At 40.0% G+C, this 18,407-nt stretch overlaps 1 protein-coding gene across 7 annotated transcripts in view; it reads right to left on the minus strand.

The window, feature by feature from the left end:
- Positions 1 to 18,407, minus strand: part of KIF13B (kinesin family member 13B) — a 193,805-nt gene that overhangs the window by 98,301 nt on the left and 77,097 nt on the right. For all 7 annotated transcript variants that reach the window (XR_010159235.1, XM_063816266.1, XM_016959285.4 and 4 more), the window contains 4 exons: positions 14,109 to 14,196; positions 12,292 to 12,426; positions 9,660 to 9,772; positions 8,262 to 8,373 (listed from right to left, as the gene is read on the minus strand). Coding sequence is in view for 6 of the 7 variants with exons in the window: in XM_063816266.1 (XP_063672336.1) it covers positions 8,262 to 8,373; positions 9,660 to 9,772; positions 12,292 to 12,426; positions 14,109 to 14,196 (448 nt within the window). In the remaining variant the exon portion in view is untranslated. The remainder of the gene's footprint in view (positions 1 to 8,261; positions 8,374 to 9,659; positions 9,773 to 12,291; positions 12,427 to 14,108; positions 14,197 to 18,407) is intronic.

The following is an 18,407-nucleotide window of genomic DNA, read 5'->3' on the forward strand; positions in this document are numbered from 1 at the left end:
GTCACGAAACCTACCTTTATTTCGGTTTAACATAAATTAATTCTAAGTCATCTGCCCTATTTTATAGGCAAGATGATACCACAAGAACACAGACTACTCGGAATAAAAAAGGACTCCTTAAATGCCTCCAACATCTTCCTCCTTAGAGGAACAAGCATGATACTTACTTGGCAACCTCCTCCACAACCCCCTGTACTGGGAGTCTCTGTGAAGCCTAATAATGGCTCAGAAAGTTGCTGTTACAAGCTATCAAGCACCTTGTAAACTTTTTAAAACATAAGGTACAATTATAGTCTCACAAAAAAGTGTGTTAAAGCAACTTCATTTTCTTCGCTCTGATAGCACTTCAAAAGCTACTAAGATTGCAAGTTCTACAGAAGCACTTCCACCGTTCAGACAATGGTCCTGAGAAGAGATACTGTCTTCATGACACTCAAACTGCTAAGTACAGTGAAACGGCTTTAGGACCAACTGGCTTCCAACAGAATGAAAAACCACCCTCACTTGAGAACATTAAAAATAGAGATTTAACTCAAGCACAAAACTAGACTTGGGGCATCAAGCCCACTGCGCTCTGCTGCACCACAGACAAGGCTGCCTATGCAGGCGACCTCCTGGCGCCCACACCCTAGTACTCTCCGCTTCCCTTGAGGGTGGCCAGGACTTATTCATCGGTCTCCAAGGAATTAAAGTGATGGCATGTCTAAGGGTAGATTCAAAGAAGATGGTGGCTTCTGTCTTGGGTGTTTTCTTTCACTCTGGGGGAAACGGGCTGCCGTGAAGTGAGGCGGCCCTATGAAGAGAGGCCCACAGGCACGAGTTTGGAAGCCGATCTTCTGGACCCTGCTGACAACCATGTAAGTGAGCAGACACCTCCCCACACCGGTCATGCCTTGAGATGATGATGACGGCAGCCCCCCATCCCCAACACTTTAATTACATCCATGTGAAACAACCCGGCTAGAGCCACGTCATTAAGCCACACGCACCCGGAGTCCTGATCTATGGAAACCCTGAGACAATAAATGACTTGTTTGCAGCTGTTCCATTCTGGGGGTAATCTGTTACAATCAATAGATAACTACTCATATATTAGGATACCAACCCAGGCTGAGACAAATCATCAAAGCAAACAAACAAAAAGATTGAATATACTCTTTTTAGGAACAGAATGTCACTGAATGACAGACTCTCAAGATTAGAGGGAACACTCCAATGGGCCGGTAATGGGAAACTCACTAGAGCATAAGAAAGCTAACTCTACTTTGGGGCAGCATTAACCTATGGAAAACTGCTTTTGAAAATAAAAGGCTTTTCCAATCTTATTACAACGAAAATGCGTTGGAACAATCTGTGATTTCCCCAGTCTTTGTGCACACACTTTACCTAGGTCTCCACCTTTTGTGAGTTCGATTTATCACAGAGCCTGGTTTTATCGGTGAGAAAACAGGTTTGTTCGGACAATGAAGGTTAAATCTTGCACTCTGCCTAAAAATCTAGAACTGGTAAGTTGAACAATATCCTAGCCCGGTTAGACTCTGCCTTCAAGTCCAACATGATTTCCACTCCCCCACAGCTGCCCACAATACACATTTGGTAACACAGAGAAAGTTCAGGCCTGAAGATTAAATAAGGTGACCTGACATCTTTCCAAATTATCTTGCCCTAGTTTCAGAAACAAAATGATTCCTAAGGTGTTACTAAAAGGTCAATATGATCACAGACAATATGTCCCTTATTCATATACCAGTGAAAGTTTGGTTTTCCACAGAAAACATAATTATATTGTTGAAGAAAATATAATTTAATGCATGACATGGGAAGAACTATAACTAATTTGGACTTTAGGAGGTAAAAGCCATGACTGTTTGCTTTGCTCTTCACTCCTAGACATTAATCTCACATAGCTGGTGCTCCAGATTTGGCAACTTCCAGAAAAAATTCATGAAGAGTCCCATGAACATGAATGAAATTCAAATGTGATATAACGAAAGCACAGGAATTCAATCTCATCACCGTTTGGTTCACTGGCAGCATCGCGTTGTCCTCTGAGAACCACTGCACACTGTCAGCCCACGTGAACAGCAAATGCTCTCAGCTGAAAGAGGATTTGTAACGATAACTACCAAAGGAGAAAAGCATGTATATTGTGCTCCAATTTATGCTGAGAAAAGGAAACCTGGCAAACAACAAATGCTTGATATTTTAAAAGCCCTTGTTCATGGAGCAACAATACCCTTATGTTAAAAATGACCTCATGCCATCAGCAAAAAGGAAATCACAACAAAAGAACTGGCACTCATTCAAGGAGAAAGTAGAAAGTGTCTTGTTTACTCTTTAACTGTTTAGGCAAATCAGATGAGGTTTGTTTCAAAGGTGGCAACAGCAAATTAAATAGTCATAGGAAAGAATTTAATTTTGGAAGTCAGAATTTTTAAAAGCTGAAAGAACTCTGTGAAGACATATTAATCCAATTATTTCATTTTACAGATGAGAAAGTGAGACCCAGGAAAACGACAGACTTTTCAAAGGTCACAGAGCTGATTCAGAACAGAGCTGAAATTACTCATTCACTCGACTCTTCCTGGAGTTCACCACTAGGGAGGATGCTGGTAAGTAATACTATATAACAAGGACTAAGATGATAGAGATAAATACAATATGGTCTAAAACAAACAGCAGAGAGCCAAATCTTGAAAGGTTAAGGAAGACTCTCACAGAAAGTGACACTTGAGACCCAAAGATAGAGAAGCATCACCCAGGTAAAGGGAGAGGGGAGAGGAGGGAGGAGAGACTGAAGAGATGGGAGGGGAAAGCATGTTCCAAGTGGAACAAGAGTAAAGTCCTAGAGGCAAGACAACACTCATCACTTAGCTGGAATTTGTAACACCAAGAAGCACAAGATGAACAATAAAAAAAGTAAAGGGGGTCAGCTCATAAAGGACCTTGTAAGTCACACGCCATTAAAGAATTTGGACTCTATGGCTGGGCGCAGCGGCTCACGCCTATAATCCCAGCACTTTGGGAGGCCAAGGCAGGAGGATCACTTGAGTCCAGAAGTTCAACACCAGCCTGGCCAACATAGTGAGACCCTGTTTATACAAAAAAGAAAAAAAAGGAACTTGGACTTTATCCTAAGGGCCTATAGACAGTTACTGAAAAGACTGAGGGTTAAAAGTATTAATGTAGAAAGATGTTGCAACCTAACCATGGAGAAAGGACTGGACTAAGAAAGCTCGAGGGAAATGACTGTCATCCAGGCGACAGATGAAAAGTGGCCTTCATTAGGGAGGTGGCAGTAGGAACGAAAACAGGGAGATGAATTAGAAAGATACTCATTATCTGAGCACTCACTACCAGAAGTTACTTCACGTTAAGAGGCCCACATTTACATGGTTATTCAGAGGACCAAAAATCATCTTAATATGAAATAGTTCCCCAGTGACGACTCAGCGAATGCGTAACCCTCATTTAATGGTTGTTCCATCCTCCCTGGGAGAAGAGCACTCACATCTATCCTGGACCAAATCACCAAGAAAAGCCACAGCTTCTCTCATTCTCAGATGTTACACACATTAAGAGCACAACACAATTACAACGCAAATATGAGGCAGAAAAAAAAAGACGCTGTGAAACTGAAAATGTTATAGAAGATGGGCAATTGTACAAGTTCAATGGAAATTATGTTGAAGAATACAGGAAGTATGCCCATGTCAAACTAGCATCTGGGTGAGTCAGACTAAGAATTTAAGAAGGAAAAAGCAACAGGGACCTAAAACCCACTTTAAAGGAAAAGGATCTCCATTTCAACCAATTTGGAGAGAGCTCTGGGAAAACTGCTTAAGCTCTGGAACATGTTTTGTGAAAAAAAAAAAAATGCCCCTATTTACGATCTTCTGTGAAGTCCAAATGACGTTAAAAAAAAAATCATATAATTTTTTTTTCTTCTTTTTTTTTTTTTTTGAGATGGAGTCTCACTCTGTCGCCCAGGCTGGAGTGCAGTGGCATGGTCTTGGCTCACTGCAACCTCTACCTCCTGGGTACAATTGATTCTCCTGCCTCAGCCTCCCAGGTAACTGGGATTACAGGTGCACACCACTACTCCCAGCTCATTTCTGTATTTTTAGTAGAGATGGGGTTTCACCATGTTGGCCAGGCTGGTCTCAAACTCCTAGCCTCAGGTGATCTGTCCACCTCGGCCCCCCAAAGTGCTAGGATTACAGGCCTCAGTGAGCCCCATGCCCAGCCAGATCACATATATTTTCTTTTCTTTTTTTTTTTTTTTTTTGAGATGGAGTCTCACTCCATCGCCCAGGCCGGAGTGCAGTGGCGTGATCTCGGCTCACTGCAAGCTCCTCCTCCCAGGTTCACACCATTCTCCTGCCTCAGCCTCCCGAGTAGCTGGGACTACAGGCGCCCGCCACCAAGCCTGGTTAATTTTTTTGTATTTTTTAGTAGAGACGAGGTTTCACCATGTTAGCCAGGATGGTCTCGATCTCCTGACCTCGTGATCCGCCTGCCTTGGCCTCCCAGAGTGCAGGGATTACAGGTGTGAGCCACCACGCCCGGCCAATCACATACATTTTTAAGGAAAAAGATAATGACAAATATTCAGCAAACACATGAGTTATTTTTAATACATGAAAGTTGCAATGATAACCTAAATTAAGTAAACAGCAGATTAAGTGACCTTTTAAAAAATGTTATGGTTTCATTCTTCAAGTTCAAGTACTATGAACAGTTTTTTTCATTATTTTCTATCAAGGACTGGTAATATGAAGTGAGTATCCTTCTAATGAAAATTAACCTTTGATAAGAAGAGCACAGCCTTGGCAAAAACAGCTGCACAGTCAAGTCAGCGATGATTCCAATCCCGATCCTGCCATTCATTAGCTCTGCACCCTCCGTGTCATCTGACCACTGGGAACACCACCCTTTCCCTTCTGAGAAGGAAAGGAGACGATACCCATGAAGCCCTTGGCATGGCACCAGATACTCCTGCAACAGGTGCTCTTGCCTCCAGGCCAATGAAGCCACTCAGTGATTACCCGTGCCATTTTCACTATGTCAATTAAGTTAACAAAAGATATTTCTTGTTTTTTGGTGCTTTTTTTTTTTTTTTTTTTGAGAGGGTTGTCTTGCTCTGTCACCAGGCTGGAATGCAATGGCATGATATCAGCTCAATGCAACCTCCGACTCCCAGGTTCAAGCCATTCTCCTGCCTCAGCCTCCTGAGTAGCTGGGATTACAGGCATGCACCACCACACCCAGCTAATTTTGTTATTTTTAGTAGAGATGCGATTTCACCATGTTGGCCAAGCTGGTCTCGAACTCCTGACCTCAGCTGATCCTCCCACCGAGGCATCCCAAAGTGCTGGGATTATAGGCATTAGCCACCATGCCCGGCCAACAAAAGATATTTGTTGTTTTAAATGGACTCAAGTAGCAACACTGAAACAAGGACAATATATGATCAGGAAATGTTTCTGTGGAAAGTTTGAAGAAGTATCTTATCAAGATTTCTTCTACAGGCCAGGCATGGTGACTCACAACTGTAATCCTGGCACTTTGGGAGGCCGAGGCAGGAGGATGCTCAAGGCCAGGAGTTCAAGACCAGCCTGGGCAACATAGCAAGACCTCATCTCTACTAAAAATTAAAAAAAAAAAAATTGCTAGGCATGGTGGTGTAGTCCCAACTACTAAAGGAGGCTGATATGGGAGGATCACTTGAGTCCAGGAGTTCCAGACTGTAGTGAGTTATGACTGCACAACTGCACTCTAGCCTGGACAACAGAGAGACCCTGTCTCCAAAAAAAAAAAAGACTTCTTCTATTAAAAAAAACAAATTCCTGGCCAGTCGCAGTGGCTCATGCCTGTAATCCCGGCACTTCAGGAGGCTGAGGCGGGTGGATCACTTGAGGTCAGGAGTTCAAGACCAGCCTGGTCAACATGGCGAAACCCTGTCTCTACTAAAAATACAAAAAGTAGCCAGGTGTGGTGGTGCGCACCTGTAATCCCAGCTACTCGGGAGGCTGAGGCAGAAGAATCGCTTGAACCAGGAGGTGGAAGTTGCAGTGAGCCGAGACTGCGCCACTACACTCCAGCCTGGGCAACAGAGCGAGGCTCCGTCTCAAAAAAAAAAAAAATTCATTTGGTAATGAAACGATTTAAAAAAAAATTTTTTTAAATACATATGTTTAAGGTATACAGCACGTTTGATATATGTAAACATAGTAATATAATTGATTACTACATTCAAACAAATGAACACATCCATCACCTTACATGGTTATCTTTTGTGATAAGAGCACCTAAAATATACTTTTAGCAAATTTTTTTATATACAATACAATGTTATTAACTATAGTCCTTAGACTGCCCATTTGATCTCTAGACTTAATATCCTATATAACTGCAAGTTTGTTCACTAATTTTTTAAAGAAACCTATTTACTCTATGATTTTAATGGCTTTTATGAAAAAGAATAATTATATTCATCCTCCAAAGTCTTGAATTTTGCAGTTTGCTTGTTTTTCTAATTACAGAAAAAAAACTACAAAACATTTTTGTTAGTCTTACAGAAGCAGAAGTTCTTATGCTGTTTGAGACAGGAAAGAAAAGTAAATTTTTTTTTTTTAGGGTAAAAGCACTTGAGGTATTTAGTTATGTAAGCTGACGTCAGGATTCAAGTAACAATATCTGAATAATAATGTTCTATTTTAAAAGACAAGGTTAGAATTGTCTTTATGGTGGGCCAAGGTGTTTTAATTTTGTTCCTAATAATTATCTCTTACTATCTGATGTTTGTGAGGTTGTTTGACGAACTTTTACAAGCAGTTTTAATTATCACGATTTGTTTACACTTTTGTTTAAATTTCTAACAGTCCTGCATTTTGGCCAAAGGAAGTAATGGACCTGATATTCTACTGTGGAAAATTTACTGAATTTTAGCATTACATTTAAGAGAGAACACACTGACATTTACGTAAAGAATGTTTTATTTTAACAAAAGATATTCAAATAGTGTGCAGAGTTTTGAATTAAAAAGTTGAATACTGGTTAACTCTTGAGAGGAGGAGGAAACCAGAAGAAACCCCTACTTCATTTCACAAAGGCCTTTTTCTAAACATGCTATGGACTAAATCAGTAACTATGTCCTCTACTAAGCTACTGGGGCGGCCCGTGTTGAACTCATCTTAGTATGTTCAACCCCTAATGCAACGCATGCCAGGTGTTCAACAAATTCTTGATCAATAAGAAAATAAAACATCACAAAATTAAACAGGGCACATAAAATTATTTCTCCATTTTAAAAATAGAAAAAAAAGAGTATTAAAGGATTTAGTGAGGTGACACCTCTATAAATGGGTTAAATTGTCACTGCAACTTATACCCTCTAATTCCCAGTCCGATATCCAACTCACCACACCACCTTATGAAGACTAAAGGGGCTCTGGAAGGCTAGAGGAAGCTGGAAATAAGTCTCTCTTTTTTCACCAGACTCCTATTACATGTTATCACCATCTCTGTCATGGATCTATCACAAACTCATGTTCTAATATTGTGTGTGCACATCTTATCTCCCTTACGAGCCAGAGAGGGCAAGAAGCGCCCTCTGTTTTCCTCTGTTTTAAAATGGAGGCTACGTTCTCCTCCTACCACCGCACATTGGCTTTCTTCTTTCTCACTTCCATTGCTCTTGTTCATACTGAATCAATGAATGAATGAATGAATGAATGACTGTGTGCCCTACTCTGCAGCCTCTAACAACATCTTTAAGAAGCCAAAAGCAAATTAAAGGCATCATGAGTAAAGCTAAACAGAAACCAAGGTCTGACTGTCCCAAAGTTAAACAGAAAACAAGCTCCAAAATGTTAGCCCAACAAAAGGAGTCTGTGGAAGGCCAGGGTGGCCCAGCTGAGTGTGAGGCCAGTGGAGGCTCCTCCTCCATGACTCACACAGTGGTCAGATTAGCAGGAGGCCCTTTCTCTACTCCCCTAAATCTCCAGAAGCAATCGTGTGATTCCGTGTGCGTCCAGCGACCCCACCACATCCAGGTTCTAGTAAGCTGGGATGTGAATTGCTAGGAAAAAACCTATGTTTATTCCATCAAAAATGTCATTACCATAAGAGCCTAATAATTATACATTTGCACACCGATAGAGGAAATGATACCTGGAAGGGATTAACAGTCTACTCTTTTTTCTTCCTTCTTGCCAACCACCAAAAGTATGCCAGGAAGGGAAAAAAAACAAACTTACTTTGAGCAGCCAAGTGAGAACTGAGTCACGATATGGAACAAATTTATTCTTGTTTTTGCCAGCACTCTGATCTGCAAGAGCTGAGATAACCAGACCGAGGGTTGTGAGGGACCTGCATGGTGCAACAAACCAAAATAGTTACAAAAATGAAATATATCAAATGTCACATTTTAGCACAAAGATTGAACACTAAGATGTCCTTGTACCTGCATGTGAGCAGCACCCTGTCAGCATTTTGCCGCTCAGTTCAAAAGCACACAACTCAAAATAGTTATTTTCCCCCAATACTACTATAAGCAATAAAAATGCTTAGCCTCATATTTTGTAGTACATAAAAATGTGAGCTATAAATCTTCAGGTCAATATAACACCAAAACCATGTATCTTTAAGAAAGGAAGCCAGAAACACAATAATTAAACCATAGTACAAAGCAAAAATTGTATATATGAGATTCAATAATAGGATAGCATCTGGGTGACAGTGTTTTATCATCTCCATTTGGTTTCTTTATGACTCCTATGTGTCCTTCTGGGAGCCAAGGACAGAAAAACTTCCTACCCATAATGAGCTAACAATTTGGCTTGAGGGAGAAAATGTGAAGTCCATATGAAGGAACTGATAAACAAAATATTACTTCGTATTATTCGTAGCACAGGATCACCCCTCCCATGAAAAGAATTACCTGACCCAAAACAGCAATAGGGCCACTGCTGAGAAACCCTGACCTGACTGAGGCTGTGCTCTTCAGCCCCATCAAGCACCTCAACAAAACCTAAAATGAGCCCACATGAAGGAACTGGTAAACAAAATATTACTTCGTAAAGTCTTAGCTTCTTGGACTTGGACAAGCATGACAGTGTTTAGTAAAGGAAAAGCTCAACATGGTTAGTACATGTTTGTCCAAAGAGCAACACACAGGTCAAGATCAACAGTTCCACTCTGAGAGACCAATTAGCTTTGATCCTCTCTATAGCTTAGACCAGTGGTTCTCAACTGGAGGGTGACTATACCCCCACAGGGAACAGCCATGGTTGTTGAAAGTGAGTTTGGGTTGACACACCTGGGGGTGGGGGAAGAGGTGGCAGCTACTATCGCCATCTAGTGGGGAGAAGCCAGGGATGCGGCTAGACACGCTACAAAGCACAGCATCACCCCTCCCATGAAAAGAATTACCTGACCCAAAACAGCAATAGGGCCACTGCTGAGAAACTCTGACCTGACTGAGGCTGTGCTCTTCAGCCCCATCAGGCATCTCAACAAAACCTAAAATGAGCCCAGGCCCATTGAAAATACCAGAAAAAAATTCCAAATCACCTTAATATTTTAATAACCACAGATGTTCCCCTATTGACTATTAAATAAATAAAGCAATAAAAATAAGCTTCGAGAGCACTTACTTGTTAATGTTGCTCCCTTCCTTCAGCCTGTCCCCTGCAGCGCCTGTCTTCGTTGCTCGTTCACTGCCAGCTAAATCCACCAGGCTGAGTTTGCCCACTTTCTCTCCAGATGTCTACAAAGGAAATCAATCAATACTAATCAACAGGAACACAGGGCCAGGTGTGGTGGCTCATGCCAGTAATCCCAGCACTTTGGGAGGACAAGGAAGGAGGATCACCTGAGCCCAGGATTTCAAAAACAGCCTGGGCAACACAGCAAAATCCTGTCTCCACAAAAAAATAAAAATAAATAAAAATAGCTGGCCATGGTGGCGTGTGCCTATAGTCCCAGCTACTTGGGAAACTGAGGTGGGAGATCACTTGAGCCCAGAAGTTCCAGGCTACAGTGAGCTATGATTGCACCTCTGCATTCCAACCTGAGCGACACAGTGAGACCCTGTCTCTTAAAAAACAATACAAAAAGCAGTTCTGTCACAACCAAATGGGTTATGATCTAAACCTTTTATTAAAAGTATTTACTGTTACTTCAAAATTATTTTGTGCTGCTATAACACACTGTAAGAAAACTGTACAATCTAACGGTGGAGACACAGAAAATTTATAAAACTCTACTAATCCAGCCAGGATGAAAGCTAATTATCTCAGGAAAACAGTGCCTCCAAAATGGGCCATTTTGAAGGGTGCCCAACGAAATTTCCAGAGCAGTATACAAAAGTACTTATAAGACTTAAATTTTACTATTATTGGAAACTGTGTTTAAAATTTCATGGATATTTATCAATAATCCTGAGACAAAACACTAGCAATTCTGACATAAAAAAATAATCTGACCTTTATACAACAGAAGAACCCCTCAAAATCTCAAAACATTTTGTAACATTTACATCTTATTCATATATAATTCCATTTCATGTCAGGTGTTATTAGATTTACATCTTTTTCTAATTAAGATATTATATACATACAGATACATAGATATCTTTATCAAAAGTGTTTTCTTATCAAGCACATACATGTAACATACTTCGTACTTCAATAGCAATATAAGGAATGTAGGAAACCAACACCAAAATCTATAGACTGAATCATTTTTAAAGCTTTCCTTTAAAATAGACATTTATTTCCATAAATAAACATGCTGTTAACAAAAGGATATTCAGCGTCCCAAATCAAAAGTACTTTTAGTTAAAAAAAAAAAAAAAGTCTTCAGTATGTTTTTTGTTTTATGCTGAAAAGGAAATAAGAAACAAAGAACTTTTTGTTGTTACACTAATCTTGCTGTGACGGTAAAAGGAGAAAAATATGCTTTCAGCAGATGAAAATCCTGCCAAAATATAGCACTTTGCCAGGGTGATTATTTTACCTTCTGGTATTTAAAATGGACACACTAGGGGGTAGGCATCATAATAAAATACGTAAAATTCACATAAAAAGAGGGAAAACGCAAATATACTAGGCAACAGAGAAGTTTGCAATGCAGCAGAAGCATGTTTATCTCTGACTGGGTTTACTCTTCACTAGATTCAAAACCAAACACTCAAAAAGTTATTCCACAAAAGCAAGTGATTTTATAGTACAATTGCCCCAGTGTCATTTATTCCTTCTAATAGTGTTTCACAGAAGGCAACACTGCAAAAGAACCTCTGCTAAATCAGCTAGAATTTTTTTTTTTTTTTTTGAGACAGAGTCTTGCTCTGTTGCCCAGGGCAGTGGGGCAATCATAGCTCACTGCAGTCTCAAGCTCCTGGGCTCAACCAATCCTCCCACCTCAGCCTCCCTAGTCACTAGGTCTATGGGCATGAACCACCCACACCTTGCTAATTTTCAAATATTCTGTAGAAATGGAGTCTCATTATGTTACCAGGCTGTTCTCCAACTCCTGGGCTCAAGCAATCCTCCTGCCTTGGCCTCCCAAAGTGCTGGGATTACAGGTGTGAGGCACAGTGCCTGGGCAAGCGAGAGCATTACCATTGGCTCACGCAGTTAGCCGTCACAGTTTAAAACTCAAAAACTGCTGGGGCAGACAGTGGGCCATCGGTGCACTTAACTTCTGCTCCACCTTCCTTTAGTGGGAGTGGGCGGGAAGCTTAAACCCACATTTCTCAGACTCCCTGGCCACCCAGGCTCAGGATACACCTGCTAGAGGCTGGAACGCAAAAGCAGAGCAGAGGCTGCCTGCTGCCCCTTTCTGGCTCTTTCTGCTGGCAGCGGGACTGGGGAAATGCAAGCACATTCTCCAGGTTCCAGGGTGCTACGAGGCAGCAGCATGGACAGAAGCAACTTCTCTATTCCTGCTTCCTGGATCACAGCTATGGGCATGCCTGGAACACAGAGTTCTAGAGGTGTCCTCAGAGGTGTCACCACCCCGGTAGCCAGATGTGTGCTGTTCAGAAAGTTATTCCTCGAGAGGCAGTCTAGAACCTGGTCCTCCTCAGATGTCCCAACAACCCTGGAATCACCTGCTTCCCTACATGACATCCCTTTCTATTGACCTAGAGGAGCTTCTGTTTCTTGTCCAGAGTCCTCATTGATACACAAGTCTAGCCAGGACTTTAATTCATCTAACACCTGAAGAGGAAAAAAATAATCCACTTTAGAAATATAAAAACAGGTCATGCATCTGAACACCTACCCCAGACTTCACATCGTAGAGAGTATGTGTGAGGGTGATTTTGAAAACTGCATGGGATCGGCTACTCTCCTCGTTCATGTTGGTTGCAGCAACTGTGCGAGATTTGTTACCCTCAGACATCAACGACTCAATATCCTAAGTGGAAACAAGTCATAGACCCACGTTTCATTACTTGTGTAATACACACTAAAATCCTGCTACACTACAAAATTCATTACAAGTTTTGCTACTTAGTCAACAACATTTGGAGTTAACATTTTGTTTCTCAATGAATATTGAGCCCCATGGAGTACAATAGCCAATACTGTCTCTGAAAACTTTCAAAGTACATCATTTGCTACAGGTACAGAGGTGGCAGCCTTGACTCAAAGTTCAGAAGCTACACCTTTGGTCACACAAGATGAACAAGTATGCCACACCAACCCTCATCTAATATAGAAATTTGAAAAAACGTAGTTTCTTTAATACAGAAGCAATACAAATTTATTGTTAAATTAGATTATACAAATAAGCAACACAAATAACTTAAATAACTTGTGCCATTTGTCGCTTCATACAGGCATATCACCGACTACCACTATCTTAGCAGACCTGGTTTTAAAAATGAGAACCTCAAGAGACTAATTTTCTGCATTGACTTACCACTTGGTTGCTACTATTACTAAAAAAGAGAAACAACAAAATACAATAGGAAGGTCAAGGGATTTTCTTTTTTTTTTTAATGTTATAAGCTCTAAAACAGTTAACCAACCTGGATTTTAACTGCATTAATAACAATGCAGAGCTATGACACCCAACTGCCTTACAAGGATCTTAATGAGGAGTGAGAAAAATGTATGTGCGAAAGTCGACTAGATGCTTCCCATTACCCAGTCTTCACTTCTTTCCAGTAGGGCAGCCCAATCTTCAACGTGGCACATATGGCCGAGCTAAGAGACTACATTTCCCAGATGCCCTTGCAGCTCACTCTGGCCTCATGACATTTTAGTGAATAAGATTTAAAATTAAAATACGCCATCTGGGAATTCTCCTTAAGGGAGTAGGCATGCTATCTCGTGTTGGTTCTAAGAGCCATCTTGAACTATGGGAATAAGGACATTACCACACCTCTCTGTGTTGACCACTGGAAGGAATCTAGGTCCCTAATAACACATTTGGGGCCACCATACCAGCCCTGGAGAGTCTACCTCCATATTTCTTTTCCTTGAAAAGCCTTGTTTCAATCACCATTCATTCACACTTTCAAATGTATACTGAAAGCACCTACCATAGGCCAGGTACTTTTCAGACACTGAGAATATATAATGGACAAAACAGATAATAATCCATGTTTCAAGTAACTCTGATACATTTTTTTAATGTTATGTGCAACTGAACACAATCCTAACTGACACACATCATCAAAAACTGAAAATCACAATTTTCTATTAGAAAAAGAAGAATGTTTACAAAAAAATTCAACATGATACATAAAAAGCCTCAAAGTAAAAACATTAACTGCAAAAGGAAGTAAAAGTAGGCCCCAGAATGGGAAAACAACAACAAAAGATAAAATTCACAATTTTCTAGATTGATTCCAAACCCACTTTAGATTCACTAAGTCTGATAACTTTTCATTTAAAAGCCTCATCCTATTTAGTCTATATTTATTCGCTTGTCTGTGATCAACTATCTCATTTTTAGGATTTTTGTAAAGTGATTTATTAAGTGATGCTATTATATATGCAATTTTTAAAAATAACAAATTAAGCCAAGAAAAAAAAGAGCCCCACCCTACTACACTAAATTTACATAGTTCACATACAGGATGTTGTTACCTTGTAGCTTGTGACAGCCAGTTTAGAAAGTCCGTCGACATAAGGTCCCAACACACTATGCTCTCTGACTTTCAACGTCTGACGGCTTCTGTTCATGAAAAACAAAGAAATGATTTTTTAACAATAGCCTATTTTTAAAAAGGACTCAGCTCTGCTCCATAAAAATATACAATGAATCCAAGAAAGACCCCAAATAAGTAAAACCAACTGACTTGATCCCAGAAGAATTTAAACCAAACTTTAAAATCTTCACTGCGAAGAAAACTTCATAATGTGATTAAATATCACATCACTCAAAAGGGTATATTGTGGGATGTCTATTTACTTACTACAAAGAATGCAGAGTCAAATAAATATGAACAATCTATTTGTCTTACAGAGAATGTGGTACAAAGAGCAGAAACTCAGTAAATGTTAACTGTGCGAGAAAGGAAAACTACAGACCAGTCTCAGTCATGAAGAAAGACAAACGAAAGACAGTAAACTGAATCTAATGATTTCAAAATACAAAACTGGGCTTATCTCAGGGCTTCTAGGCTACCCACCATTGGAAAAAAGATCCATGCGCTTTAATCACATTGACAGCTTAAGGGGGCGGAGGAGGGAAGTATGATCATTTCAATAAACGCATGAAAAAAGATTCAATAAAATTAAAATTAAATATTCATTACGTTTTTTTTTTAAAAAAGAAAACCCCTCTTAGCAAAGAAGGAACTAATAAACCCAATAAAGGACATCTGAGAAAAATGTAGAGCACAGATAGCATACTTAATAATATAAACCAAAAATATTAATAATATAAACCAAAAATATTAAGAATAAACCAAAAAATAAGGGTACAAAGTTTCTGTTAGGAGGAGTAAGTTCTTGAGATCTACTGCACAGCATGGTGACTATAGTCAGCAACATAATGTGTATTTCAAAATTGCTGAGAGTAGACAGACTTTAAATGCCTGCACCACAAAAAAAATGGTAAGTGTGTGAGGTGATGGATATGTTAATTAGCTTGATATAATCATTCCATAGTATATACATGATCAAAACACACTGTACTCCATAAACATATACAAGTCTCATTTGTCAATTAAAAATCAAATTATAAAAAAGAATGTCAATGATAAGGTTACTGGTGATTTTCATTTTATATTTTTGTTTATCCTTATTTTAAATCACGAATGTGTGTCCACTTTTGAACTACACAAAATCTTTTTTAAAATAAGTAATAAATTATAATCCTTAAAGTTTTTTTTTTTTTTTTCAAATGGAGTCTTGCTCTATCACCCAGGCTGGAGTGCAGTGCCAGGATCTCAGCTCACTGTAACCTCCGCTTCCCAGGTTCAAGCAGTTCTCCTGCCTCATCCTCCCGAATAGCTGGGATTACAGGTGTGCATCACCACACCCAGCTCATTTTTGTATTTTTAGTAGACACAGGGTTTTGCCATGTTGGCCAGGCTGGTCTCGAACTCCTGACCCCAAGTGATCTGCCCGCCTCAGCCTCCCAAAGTGCTGGGATTAGAGGTATGAGCCACCGTGCCCAACCAATGCGTCAAGTTTTTGGGTGGTTCTTTGATGCCTATGAAGAGAGGTGCACACTCCTCAGCTTGATACGCATGCTCCTTTATAATCTGCTCTTGACCACCTCTTAGTCAGCTTCTCCTTATCCTCACCTTAGGCATGAATTAATTTACTTTTATCCATTTGTATTATAATAAACTTTGGGCTCTAGAACAGCAAGAATAACGTCTAATTATTTTGGGAGTCTGCAGTTCCTAGCACAAGTCCTGGCACATAAGAATCACTAAGTGAATGAACAGACTTCACTAACAAAGTGAAGATTAGAGAGATTAAGGTGACAGTGAGGACTCCAAATGTGTTAGCTTCCGTCATTTGGAGAGCGAGTGCTAGTAACTAAGAAGGCAGGAGAGGAAGGGAAGAAATGTTGAACACATATAATGAATGACTAGCACAGAAGCTGAACCACATTCAATCACTAACACCCATAATAAAGACAGCGAGAAGAGGATAGTTCTAAAATAACCCTTCATATAAACAGTAAAATCAGGGGATAAGGAAATGACTCTTAAATCTAAAATCTATAGTACCCTAGGATCAACCATTAAAAATGTCACTTATTACCATGTAACTGGATAAAGTAGATATAGAGTATTTGATTTACTTCTCGCCCAGGATATAGTCTATTATTGACTTTTTCCTTTCATATTTCCTTTTTCTTAATGTATCCTCTATTATCTCCTGAGTAAAACAACATAATTACATTACTATATACTAGATGCTGAATTAATATAATTAGTACGTGAATAAAAAATGAAGTTTTCTCAAATGGTCTTTGACTGAAATGAGATCACCTTTAGAGATTTTAATCCATTTACTTTGAATCTTCAGAAACTAAAAAAAAAAAATTTCCAAGAAATTTTCACTGGGGAGATAGCAGCAGCTACCACTTATTGAGCACTTACTGTATGCCAGCAAATGTTCTAAGACCTCAGGTGTATCATCCCAGTCTATCTTCATAACAGCCCTCTGAGATAATTGTATCCTATCATTTCCCTCTTCAAGTTCCCTCTAGGCTGACAAGTTAGGCCTGGAAAGCTTAAGAAACTTGCTCAATAGGTAACAAGTAGAGGACCTAGATCCTGAGCTATGCAAATCCGAAGCTCTTCAGAATTCACTGTTAATTACTGTAAGTAATTACCGTAAGTAAGCTGTTAATTACTAACCTATACCCAAGACAAACATAGGAGAAATTACTAAAGACTGTACATGTGCAGATAAGTTAAAAAGATGCCATACAAGCACTCTGGATTAAGCAGAAGAATGAACAGGTATGAAGTCAGTCAGCTAAGAATTTCTGGAAAGAGTAGGTCTGGGCTGGATCTCAGAAAAGTGATGATCTTTGCGAGGTCAAAGTCCAAGAAAAAGTATTCAAGGCAGAACAAAGAAAAAAATATACAGGGATATAATATTAAGTAGGATGTGGGTACCTGGACTGTAAGGTACTCTCTGGCCTCTTTGTTTTGGAACATTTTTTATTTTTAATTTCTTTTGAGACAGGATGAATCTCTCATCCTGTCACCCCGGCTGGGGTGCAGTGGTACAATCTTGGCTCACTGAAGCCTCAAACTCCTGGGCTCAAGCGATCCTCCCATCTTGGCCTCCTTTTGTTCCATGTTGACTTCTGTGCATCCTACTCTCCGACCACACTGAACTGCTGGATCATTCTCCAAAGGTGATTAATTTACACCTTCAAGGTGTGGGAGAGGTTGTTCCCTACACCTGAGTAGTTCTCACCCAACTTCCCAGTGGACCAACTTCCCACTCCGCACAAATGTTATCAAGAAAGTACACTCTGGAATCTTCCCTTCTCCTAGGGGCAAGATCAGTCATTGTCCCTTTGCTCTCTAATTTGTAGGAGCCTCCTTCACAAGTTAAAAGCAGATAGCGTTGTATTTTAATTATTTGTTTACAAAACTCTCATTCTGTCCACATTGTGAGTTCTTGCACAGTGCCTGGCATATAATGATCACTCAATAAATGTTTGTTAAGTAAAGTTTGTACAGAAGCACTGAGCATCAATTCAATCTCCCTGTGAGAATCCTAAAGATTATCATCTTGGTCAAGGAAAACTGACAACAGAGAGGAGCTGAGGGTTCTGTTTGCTCTTGACTGAGAGTCACTATGATTCACTGCCTCTAAGATCCTCTTTTCCTTGATCATCTTCCTCATCCAGCAAAACTAAACGTCCTCCTGTTGTCCTGCAAACTTTCTGTAGGCCTCAGCTTATTTGGCTCTTTGACCTTCCTAATGCTGTTTTTACATCAACAAGCCACAGGCTGTGGTCATTATCTCCATCTTTCTCCACTGTTGCACTTCCTTAAAATCTGAACTCGAAAAACTCTCTGTGGAATGAACAGATTTCTAGATACCGTGCACTTTCCTCACTCAGTTACAGCTGTAGAGTCAAACCAGCGTTTGTGAAGGCCTCCTAAGACTTCCAATCCAATTCTCTTTACAAGTCTGTGCCATGAAATCATGGGCACTTGTTTTTGTTCCTGAGAATCTTTAAAAACTCACTGTCCTAAAGACTAGGTTTCATCTCTCTGATTATGCCTCTCCCTCACCTCACAGCCCACAAAGAGCTGAATTCCACCTGAAATTTCTTGGGTTTAAAACAAACAAACAAACAAACAAACAAACAAACTCTTGAGCCCAGGAGTTCAAGGCTGAAGTAAGCTATGATTGTGCCACTGCACTGAAGCCTATGTGACAGAGCGAGACCCT

This window comes from Pan troglodytes, chromosome 7 (genome assembly GCF_028858775.2).
Source record: "Pan troglodytes isolate AG18354 chromosome 7, NHGRI_mPanTro3-v2.0_pri, whole genome shotgun sequence".
Taxonomy (NCBI): domain Eukaryota; kingdom Metazoa; phylum Chordata; class Mammalia; order Primates; family Hominidae; genus Pan; species Pan troglodytes.